The sequence below is a fragment of the Mastigoproctus giganteus genome, chromosome 8 (genome assembly GCF_048544385.1).
Source record: "Mastigoproctus giganteus isolate SK-2022 chromosome 8, ASM4854438v1, whole genome shotgun sequence".
NCBI classification, from domain to species: Eukaryota; Metazoa; Arthropoda; class Arachnida; order Uropygi; family Thelyphonidae; genus Mastigoproctus; species Mastigoproctus giganteus.
In genome coordinates this window covers 125,047,868-125,060,345 of record NC_143582.1, presented here as the reverse complement: position 1 = coordinate 125,060,345, position 12,478 = coordinate 125,047,868, and the positions used below count along the sequence as shown (strand labels likewise).

General features: G+C 35.6%; 1 protein-coding gene across 4 annotated transcripts in view; it reads left to right on the top strand.

Annotated features, from left to right (window-relative positions):
* Nucleotides 1-12,478, top strand: part of LOC150081800 (SEC14-like protein 2) — a 219,284-nt gene that overhangs the window by 150,171 nt on the left and 56,635 nt on the right. For all 4 annotated transcript variants that reach the window (XM_090379677.1, XM_090379676.1, XM_090379675.1 and 1 more), the window contains exon 9: nt 7,561-7,641. In XM_090379677.1, the coding sequence (XP_090235803.1) occupies nt 7,561-7,641 (81 nt within the window). The remainder of the gene's footprint in view (nt 1-7,560; nt 7,642-12,478) is intronic.

Here is a 12,478-nt window from a genome sequence, read left to right as displayed (position 1 = left end):
TATATTAAGCTTATGGTATCTATTTCGAGATATTTTGTATCGCGTTACAATGGCGGCAATTACGAATGGTAAACACGTGGATTTGATACCCTTTCTGATACTAAGTAATACCTACAAAATCTCTATCTAAGTTACTTTAATCTAAGTATCGTAAATAAGAATATAAAACTACTCTAGAAAATAAGTTAATATGACAATTTAAGCTAATAAAACAGAAAATAAATCAGAAAAAACTTCTCTGTTCCAGGAACGGCAAAAATGTACGTCTGCACAGGATACACTCGTTCTCAGTTTAGGCAAGTCACGTCTAGTCTAATAACTAACTTTTTTTAATAACTAAGTTTTTCTAGTCTAATAAAGGAGTTAGTGTTCTCATATATTTTCTTCAAAATCATAATATATGGGGTATCTATGCCTTGTCTTTCCAGTGCCCGAAACATTGTCTTATGCTGTATGGAGTCAAATGCCTTTTCATAATCCACAAATGCCAGGCATAATGGTGTTTTATATTTGTTTGCTTTCTCCATTAGCTGTGACATTATGTGAAGGTGATCCATAGTTTAAAATCCTGTCCTAAAGCCAGCTTGCTCTTTTGGTCGATTCTCATCAAGTATTCTTTCTAATCTATTAGTAATGATCCTTGTGATCAAGTTGTAGATGTAGGATAACAAGCTAATTGCTCTATAATTTCCAGTTTATTGCTTATGCAGAAAAAACTATGATTGCATTATTCCACTTCTTAGGCCTCACACCTTTTTTAATGCATTTTTTGAAGAGTCTTGCCAGTTTCTGTGTCATGTATCTTCCTCCCAATTTTAACAACTCTACAGTAACTTCATCTTCCCCGTGACTTTCTTAAATCTTCATTTTCTTCAATGCATGTTCTGCATTGCTTCCTTAACCAGTAACTCCATTTTCCGTGGAACAGAAATTAGACTATAACAGGTCTGTAATTACCCATGTCACCCTTCGATTTCCCCTTGTGAATTGGGGACACATTTGCACATCTGCAGTCCATGGGCCCTCCCCTAAGTTCAAGGAAGCTTTCATAATTTTGGCTAACGGTTTGCTTACTTCCTTTGCTGCTTCCTTTAATGTAACTGGATTGATCCCATCCACCCCAGGTACCTTCGTTATGTTTAACTTCAACAATTTCTGCTCCACTTTGCTCTCAGTATTACAAAATCACTTAGCTTCCTGTTAGAGTTTGATAAACTTCTGGCATTACCCCCTCCTTGAATAATTCCTCATGTGTGAAATACATGTTGTTGGAATAAACCACCATGTAGCATTGCAGAGGTGGGTGTTTTGAAAAATTTAGTATTCATCCTCAACCTCAGCCATTTTCAATCCACTGCAAGATGAAGGCCTCTCCAGCAACTTTCCAGTTCCTTCCGTTTTGTGCAATGGGCATCCATTTACTACCCACAAACTCATGAATTTCATCTGTCTGTCTCCGCCATTGTCTTAGGTTTTCTTAGTCCCTCTATCATCATGTCTTCGAGCTATGTGTCCTGCCCAACCCCATTTTAGTTCTTTAGTTTTGATAAGAATATCCTTTACTTGAGTTTGCTGCCTAATCCATGTGTTTCTCTTATCTAACAGTCTGGTTTCTAATATTCATTCCATTCTTCACTTTGTAGTTTTCAGCTTCTCTTCCATTCTTTTGCTGAGTACCCAAGTTTCACTTGCTTCTCAGTATGTGACTATATTTCCTGAATGATATCCATCCAAAATTTATTCTTCTCTTGACTTCCAGCCATTTATCATTATTACAGCTAACAACTTGTCCCAGATAAGTATATGAATCCACCTTTTCAATTACTGCTCCTTCAATGATTATTTGTGGCATACTTGTTCATCATGACTTTTGTTTTAACCATATTCATCTTTAGTTCGAAATCCTTACTAACTCTGCATAACTGATTAAGATTTTCCTCCAATTCTTTGGAATCATGGCTTATGATCACAATGTCATCTGTGAATCGTAAATGGTTTTGGTACTTTCCATTCATATTGACTCCTTTCTGCGACCAGTCTAACCTTCTGAAAAGCTTCCTCAAGGGCAGCAGTAAATAATTTTGGAGATAGTGTCTCCTTGTCGAACTCCTTTTCAATTTTAAATTTGCTACTGTCTTTGTCCAGTCTAATAAAGGAGGTAGTAATCTCATATATTTTCTTCAAAGTCATAATATATGGGGTATCTATGCATGTCTTTGCAGTGCTTGAAAATTGTCTTATGCTATATGAATTCAAATGTTTTTTCATAATCCAGAAATGCCAGGCATAATGGTGTTTTATATTCGTTTGCTTTCTCCATTAGCTGTGATATTACATGAAGGTGATCCATAGTTGAGAATCCTGTACTAAAGCCAGCTTGCTCTTTCGGTTGATTCTCACCAAGATGATCTCTTTAGAAATTAGAAAGGTTATTACTAACTTTACTTTAGGTTATTACTAACAGATTCTTTCTAATCTGTTAGTAATAACCCTTGTGAACAACTTGTAGATTTAGGATAACAGGCTAATTAGTCTATAATTTCCAGTTTCTGGTTTATCTGCTTTCTTATGTAGAAAAACTATGATTGCATTATTCCACTCCTTAGGCATCACACCTTTTCTAATGCATTTTGTGAAGAGTCTTGCCAGTTTCTGTGTCATGTCTCTTCCCCCCCCCCATGGCTTTCTGATTCTTCAACTTATGTTCTACCTCATCAGGAAGGATATTGGGTATATTGTATGTGTTACTAATTTGTGATCCATCTTCCCCACTGCTGGCATCATTCCCTTGCTCCTTGTATAATTCTCTGTAGTAGTCTTCTGCTATTTGAATTATGCCTTCTCTGCTATTTATAAGTACACCATTGCTGTTCTTCAGGTTCAGTATCATTTGTCTTTCTGTATTACTGCTCATAACTGCTGATTTAAGTCCTTTGTTTTCCTGTAATGCTTGTTCTACTTTTCTTGTGTTAAATCTTCTTATGCCCTCTATAAGTCTCTTTCTAATGGCTTTAGTTAACTCAATATACTCAATTTTATCCTGCTCTTCATTTGTCGTCTTCAGTTCATCATGACAAGTGTTTCATGACTATTTTTTCTTCTTTGGATTTCTTTTTACCTATAGGTTTCTTGGACTTTATCACTTTCAGAAAGTTGTAGTATTCGTCGTCAGTATCTTGGTCCTGAACAGTCTGCAGAAACTCAAACTTGTTCTTAAGTTCCAGTACATGCTGATTTTTCTTCTCTTCTGTTATCTCAAAGATGTTCGTATTATTTACTTGAGTCAGTGTTTCCCTTTCTTTTCTTAAATCTATATCAAGTGTGCATCTTACCATTCTGTGATCACTTCCGACATTTACCTTGTTCAGTCCAGTAACATCATTCACGGTATATCTTCTGTTAGTGAGGATGAAGTCGATTTCATTAGTTGTTAATCCATTTGGGCTCTTCTATGTCCACTTTCTGTTCACCCTTTTCTTGAAAAAAAGTACAGAATTAATTAATTTTTCCTTTCTTTTGTCATATTCATTTCTAGGTCCATGGGGTGGGGGAAGAATAGTATTAGATTCATAATTACTTCAGTGTAATACATCACCGTATAACTGAAACTGTATTAAAATAGAAATAATATTATAATATAAGACCAGATCAAATTAAAAATGATAAATTCTCTTTTCTTATATAATAATATTATATCGTAATGTTTAATGTAATGTAATATTATGGTGTAACGTTTAAGTGATGAACATATTAATAGGTCCATTATTTAATATAATGCTATCACAAAAGTAACCTATTTCTGCTTGTATTGAGGCACTGAAAAATCTAAAATAAAAATAATTAGTAAAACACAAATGTAATGCACATGGTATGTAATTCAGTAAGTACTGAATGTAATACAGACAGAGATTGATCTATTCAGAAATTTGGGAAATCCAGAAGGCCCAGTAGGCCATAACTACAGCTGAAATTTTGTGTAGCAAAATTAAGAAATATAAAAGTTGGATGATAATTTAGTATTAGAAATAAAACTTGCGATGAGAAATTATCAAAATAAGATACAGTACTAATTAAAATCTTTCCTTTCTTTTGTCTTATTCATTTTTAGGTTCTCTTTTCTTATTTACTTATATATATGAAATATTTTCTGTACAAATATATGAGGCGCCTCTGTAGCCAGGTGCAGCAGTGTGTAGCACACGCTTCTTGATTAGACCGGGATTCGAGCCCATGCCCACCACATACGGAGGATATGGAAAGGTCAGGGAATGACCACCGCATATCTCCGGAGCAATATGGCCTTAGTTGCTAATGCTCCTAAAAACCAAATAAAAAACAACAAACAAACATACAAATATATGCAGTTAAACATTCTCTGCATATACTAAACCTATACTGAGAATACAATAAATACAGTATATATGTAAAATAAATAATTATTTAAAATATATACTACACTAAATTAACTGGGTTATTTATTTAAAAGAAATACCCCAGGATAATCAATATCCCACTCTTTATAAATAGATAACAAACAGCAAAGAGGTATTTTTTTTTTAATATACAGTTTTACTAATTCTCATTTTTGTAGGCATTCAGCAGGATGCACCTTTCTCTCACTTTCATTTTACTTCACTCAAGGAACAGCATAGTTACTTCTCTATCATTTCTGCAAATTTAATATTAGTATCAAAATCCTTCATTTTTTTCTCCTCATTAACCTGTCTCACTTAGCAACTGAATATATCAGTAACTGACAAACCAAGTCATGAATGATTGATTAGCTGCTTGCAAGTAGCATCATGATTGTCTCAAGTTTATACTAGTCAGAACGATTCTATAAGAAATAACAAGATAGGCCTAATTAGGCAACACCCGAGCAATATTCTCTGTATAAAAATTGAAACTGCATTTCTCCAGTGGTCATTGTGCCTAAGACTATAGGACAGTATACTGCATCTCTGATAGGGTGTTCTTCTTGCATAATCTAACTAATAGACAAAAAAAAAAAAAAAAAAAAAAACCAAAGTGTCTGAAAGATAAAACCATACACCCTCACTAAGACTGATAAACTTAACCATGCTATGAAAAAAAAAAAGAAAAGCAACATATGTACCCTGTATGCACAAAAGATGTTTTATTTTATGTGAAAACATCTGTGGCAGCACTAGAGTAAAACCATTTAAATTTTTGAACCACTTGATCAAAACTTACTTACTTACACTACTTAGAAGGTTGATTTTGATCAAAATCTTGAGAAGAAAATTTTATTAAAGTCTGCATTTTATTATTGCATAATACTACTACCCGCTGCTTACTCTACCAATCAACGTTAGTAACTGAGTTGGCATTATTTAGGAAGTGATGTCATTTCTATATCTTAATATGAAATTAGTGTTAGTGAGTGAGTTACCATCGTTAGCGTCATTTAGGAACTGATATAATTTGGGTCATTTAAAATCTAACAGCCACCTAATAGAAAGAGACATCAATTGCGTCATTTCCTTAAAAAAAATTCGTTAACAATCAATTGCGTCATTTCCATTACCATAAGAAAATTTTGTTACCAATTGATTTTGCTCTAGTGCCACCATAGATGTTTTCACATCAAAAAATTACAATAAAAGTTCCATTGAGACAAGATTCAACTCCAGGTCTTTTGTCATCGTACTAACTAAAAGTCACCTGCACACTGTCACGGGCTGAGGTCACTAACCCAACTACCTGCACATAACGTGTAAATTTCTCTAGTATATTTTTTAGTTTACAGATACAAACATCTCAAAAATGAGTGAGTGAGTGAGGGGAGAATAGTAATAGATTCAAAGTAACTTCAATCTAATACATCAACCATATAACTGAAACTTTATTAAAATAGAAATAATATTATAATATGAGACCAGATCAAATTAAAAATGATAAAATACACTTATTGCACAATAAAAGTAATAAATAAAAATATAAAAATAATATACAAAGAATAGAAATTACACTATATGGAATAAAAGCAATAAAAACAACCATATACACAATACAGAGATTTCTCTAGAGTAAAAATGAGTGTACTGTATATAGAAAACCCATGTGCCAGGGGCAATATAACACAGCACAAGCCAACAATCATCAAGAATAGTGTTATTAGAGCCTTGTTGGATAGGTCTGGGTCCCACTGTAGCACCTCTGAGGATAGAAAGGAGGAGATTAAATGCATCACAGCAGACACCTCAGGAAATGTAGTTACCCCCAGAAGATCTTGGATAAATATGTTCATGAAGCAGAACACTGATGAGGAGAGTATTCTCACCCATTGCCACTGCATATATTCCCTACTATCTGGGCTTAACTGAGCAGATCTCCCGAGTATTATGTACTTGTCAGACACACTGTGTGCAACTGCGGGGGCAAAGATTGCACACAGTAGTGTCAAAGGTTAAAGATCGCATACCCGTAGAAGGTACAAGTGGGGTCATATGTGATTAAATGTGGATTGTGGAGAGTGCTATGTTGGTGAGACAAAATGGCTTTTCAAAGATCGTATGGGGGAGCATATTAACACAATAAAAGCTGATTTATTTAATTATTAAAATATTTTAATAATTAAATAAATCAGAGCATAATAATTAAATAAATCAGAGCATAATACCATTAATAGAGATAGGAGAATCCATATCATCTCCTCTTTGAAACCTTAATTCTTGGATGGGATGAATGGTTCTGACTGGCATGCTCCTGAGCCATTTCTGATTTCCATGTATATGTGGAGGATACAGCTGGTTCTGCTGGTCTGGAAGGGGTTGTATGCAGTGCTGTAGTCATAAAATTAGTAGAAGGTATACTCTGTGAATGTTACATATGCAGAGAGTATACTGTGCTTATTAATCGAATTCCAGAGGGTATACAGCATATACTTGTGTGTGTGTGTGTGTGTGTGTGTGTGTGTGTGTGTGTGTGTGTGTGTGTGTGTGTGTGTCCAGACGGTATACACTATTCACCTAAAAAATCCAGAGGGTATATAGCATATACCCTCCACTACAGCCCTGGTTATGTGGGTTACTCCTCCGGACAAGTGTCCTATTTTATCTTCTTAGTTTCTCATTTCTTCTTCTATTTTCTCTTTAAAAAGATTAAAATATTGTGGGTTGAACTCTACTTCCTGTTTCCTATCGATGACACATGCTGCGAGTCATGATCTTGCAGTTATTTAAGGATGTACTGTGACAGTTAAGTCTTATTGTTGATAAATGAGTCTGTCACCTCTGAAAGCCATGGTTGTTTTTATCGCTTTTATCCCATATAGTGTAATTGCTATTCTTTATATTTATACTTTTATTATAAAATCAGTGTATTTTTTCATTTTTAATTTGATCAGGTCTTTTAGTATTATTTCTATTTTAATAATAGTTTCAGTTATACGGTTGGTGTATTACATTGCAGTTATTATGAATCAGAACTTTTCCACCCCAGAGGCCTATTTGATGAATAAGAATTCTAATAACTACTAAAAATAATTAAAACATTAAATGTTTTACTCTTCTGATTGCATGTTTTTTCTTTAACCAGCTATCGACTTTATTTTCAACCTCCTAAAAATGTATGAGCAGAATTATCCAGAAAGGCTAAAGAAAGCATATTTTGTTAATGGTAAGTACTGTTATATAGTGATTCCCCTCAGATTTATTTACTTTGGCTATTAAATAAAGGATGTCTAGTTATACCAAATATTTCTAATAAACAATATTAATATAGTTAGGGAAGGGCATTACATGGTTGCTTTCCATTAAAATTATTACTAAATATATTACCACTCTTATACCACATGAAATTAATAATATAGTTTATTAAGCTATTCACCTAAACTACTATACATAAGGTAACGTTTCAGGTATTTTACCGATACCCATCAGACTATACTGTTGGGGGAAACAAAAATAGAAAGGGTTACAAATTTGAATACAATTACCAATATTACAATACTATACTTACAATTGCCAATATTATGAATATTACGATTTGCAAATACACAATTCTATGTTTGGATTATTGTTACAAATAGAACCAGATTTTAAGTTAAGTAAATACAAAGAGATTAAATTCTTACCTGCTGACAGACTCCTCTTGCCGATGCTCCCAGAAACTCTGATGTGCATACAGGCAAGAGACCCGCCAGCAATTAATTTATAGGTGAGGGATTAAATTCAATTGGACAATAGAATTGTGCTAGGATTTTTATCCTCGATCTGGGGTTCTTATGTAGTGGACTCCTGAGTTAACCATTGCTCTCCTACTCTCTACTTCAGGGTTGGTTTGCAGGCTGGTTCTGCTAGTCTGGAAGGGGTTGTATACAGTGCTGTAGTCATAAAATAAAAGTAGAAGTTATCTCTGTGAATGTTATGTATGCAAAGTATAGCTAATAAGCACAGTATACTGTGCTTATTAATCGAACTCCAAAGGATATATGGCATATACCCATGCGTGCGTGCGTATATGTGTATGTATATATATATATATATATATATATATATATATATATATATATAGAAGATATACGCTATTCACCTAAAAAAATCCAGAGGGTATACAGCATATACCCTCCACTACAGCCCTGGTTATGTGGGTTACTTCTCCAGACAAGTGTCCTATCCTATTTTATCTTCCTGGTTTCTCATTTCTTTTATTTTCTCTTTAAAAAGATTAAAATATTGCAGGTTGAACTCTACTGCCTGTTTTCTGTTGATGGCTGAGGCTCCAAATATTTTTTATTATGAGAAAGGCTTTTTTGAATTTCCTTCTGTTGTATATTGCCTATCTGTAGAAAGGATTCTAGTGTTCGCGAAATCCCAAGTGTCGCCACACTGGACAGCATGGAGGGCTGTCCAGTGTGGTGACTGTAGAACTCTCCCATATTTTACATCTTTTATGTGTTCTTTTATCCTGCATTGTAGACATCTGTATGATTCTCCTACATATGTTTCCACACCCACAGTCTATTTTATAGATAGGACTTCTCGGATTGTTGGACTGTTGTTTTATGATCTGCTTGATGGAGGCTGAATTTCTGAAGAAGGTAAAGATACCAAATTTTTTGGCTTCTTTAGCTATTTTAGTGCTGGCTCATAGTATGTACAATATACATATGGATGTTCTCCTATCCTTACTGTATTGGGACTGTGTGATGGTTTGTCTTCTATGGCTTTTTTGATAATGTGTACTGGAAATCCATTCTTCATGGCAAGCCTGGTTATTATTTTTATTTCCTGTTGTAGACTGTCTTCTTTGCAGATTCTGTGAGCTCTTAGGATGAGGGGCTTTAGAATGCCGATTTTCGTTAAGAAAGGAAGGCCGGATTTGTAATTTATTATGATTCCATTATCAATGGCCTTCCTGTAAACTTCCATATGTAGCTCTGTGCGTTTTCTTGTGAACAGGATATCCAAGAAAGAAAGTTTGCAGTTGTTTTCTATTTCCATTTTGAATTTGATTTTTTTGTGATGGTTGTTGAGAGCCTCAAAGAATTTAGGTTTTCTGTACCATGGTTCCAGATAGCTATGATGTTATCAACATACCTGCTCCAGAATTTAGGTTTATTCGGTTGATTTTCTAAGAAATCTTCCCCAAATTTCTTTTCGTAAAAGTTTCCGCCATGAGAGGGCATCACCCATGCTGAGGGCAGAAATCAGAACATGTAATCCCCTGTTGAATGTGAAGTACAGCTTTTCTATGGAAAGATCTATGAGATCTGAGATCTATCACTTCTGAGGTAGGCAGCGGTCATGGATATCTCAGAAGGCTATGGCTGTCTATTGCTTGAAGGAGACATGTTTTGGCTCCTTCTTCTAAGGGTATGGTTGTGAACATGTAGTCCACATCGAATGACCCTGTTGACGTCCACATTCTTAATCATGGAGATTAAATCCTAGCTGTTTTTCAATGATCTCTGGTTCTTTGGAACTATCTGGGAGAGGAGATGTGTCAACAATTTTGATATTTTCTGCCCCGGGTGATGTCTACCACTGATAATAGGTCTGGCAGTGAATCCTGGTTTATGCACTTTTATATTAGCAAACAGATATGGCAATTCTGAGCTGTTAGGATAGCAGAATCATACAAATGTCTACAATGCAGCATAAAAGATGTACAATATGGGAGAGTTCTACAGTCTGACACAGCCCTCCATGCTTTCCAATGTGGTGACACTTGGGATTTCGCAAACACAAGAATCCTTTCTACAGATAGGCAATAACAACAAAGAAATTCAAAGAAACCTTCTTGTAAAAATATTTGGAGCCTCAGCCATCAACAGAAAACAGGGAGTAGCATTCAACCCACAATATTTTCATCTTTTTAAAGATGAAAATAGAAGAAATGAGAAATTTCTGTTTTCAACCCCTTCCAGACTAGCAGAACAAGTCTGCAAACCAACCCTGATGTCAAGAGTAGGAGTGCAAAGGTCACCTTAGGATTCAACTACACAAAAACCCCGGTTCTAGGATACAAAACCAGAGTAGGAAAGCAAAGGTAAACTCAGGAATCCACTACACAAGAACAATGGATCGAAGATAAAAATCCTGGCACAATTCTATTGGCCATTGGAATTTAATCCCTGACCTATAAATTAACTGCTGGCAGGCCTCTTATCTGTATGCACATCATGGTTTCTGGGAGCATCAGCAAGAGTAGTCTGTCAGCAGGTAAGAATTTAATCTCTGTATTTACTTAACTTAAAATCTGGTTCTATTGTAACAATAATCCAAACATAGAATTGTGTGTTTGTATATCGTAATTCTAATATATTCAACATATTGGTCATCAGCATTAGCAGAGGCATACGATGCAAGAAAGCAAGTTTATGTGGATCAGCCAAAAAAAAAAAACCCTCCCATTTCACCCCTCCATTTGTTTCAAATGTCTGTCCAGCTCAGCCTTAAATTTATTTAGGCTATCAACTTCCACAACAAAAGATGGAAGTCTGTTCCACCAATCAACTACCCCCTGGCTGAAGGCAAATTTCCAAACATCTATTCTACAATTGTCTGTCCTCAATTTGAAACTGTGCCCCCCCTCAGGTATTTAGTCTGAGAAAGAGGAAGAATCCCATCAGCATTCAGCTTTCTCAACCTATTCAAGGCCTTATATGCCTCAATCAGATCACCTCGCAGGTGCCTACTCTCCAGCACTGCAATTTGCAGAACTTAAGCTTTTCTTGGTAAGAGCACCCCTTTGTTCCCAATCACCAATCTTGTAGCCCTTTGTACTCGTTCTAGCAACTCTACATCCTTCCTAAAATGAGGCCTCCAGACCTGTATTCTAGGTGTGGCCTGACCATTGCCTTGTACAATGGAATAATCACCTCCCTGTCCCTGCTAGAAAAATTCCTATACATCATTGACAAGACTCCATGACCTGCCCTGGCAGCCCATCTGCACTACTCGGTGAACTTCATATTTGAATGCACAACTACCCCCAGGTCTTTTTCACTTTCCACTTCCCTGAGTGTAGTACCACAGAGTTGGTACGTTTCTCTTTGGTTATTGCTACCCATATGCAGTACTTTACATTTGTCAATGTTAAACTTCAGTTGCCACTTCTCAGCCCATTTGCCCAACTTATCTAGATCCAGTTGGAGTAGCATACTGTCTTTACTGTGGTTAACAACCTGCCAACCATTGCAAACTTGGACATTAAACCTGATATACCTTCATCAATATCATTGATAAATATACAAAACAACATTGGGCCTAATACCAAACCCTAGGGAACTCCACTAATAAATTTGTCCACAAGGAGTAGTGTCCATTGACCTCTTCAACTTACCTCTCCAATTTGTACAGCAGTCTTCCATGTGTAACGGTATCAAACACTTTCCTGAAATCCAAGTATATGATGTCAGAATTATTTTTGGTATTCAGTTCCTTTGTGACCACATCATAGTACCCAATAAAATTGGTCAGACCTTTAAGAAACCCATGCTGTGTCTTAACTATTACTGCAGTCTTGTCTAGATGATTCTGCAATGCTTCTTTAAGCAGCGATTCCATTATTTTTCCTGGAACACAAGTTAAACTAACAGGTCTATAGTTACTTTGTCACCTTTTGAACCCTCTTTGTGAATGGTGATATATTTGTACACTTCCAGTCCATGGGGACCTCTCCTGAGTCCAAGGAAGCTCTCATAATTATGGCTAAGGGTTTGCTTACTTCCTTTGCTGCCTCCTTTAATATAACTGGATAGATCCCATCCACCCCAGGTGTCTTTTTTATGTTTAACTTCAACAATTTCTGCTCCACTTTACCCTCAGTTATTACAAGATTACTTAGCTCCCTGTTAAAGTTTGATAATCTTCTGGTCCCCCCCTCATGGAATACCTCCTCATGTGTGAATATAGATGCAAAATACTCATTCAGCTTATTAACTACCTGAGTAGAATCATCAGCAGTTGAACCATCGATATCAAGTGGACCAATCCGATTCATCCCTTTC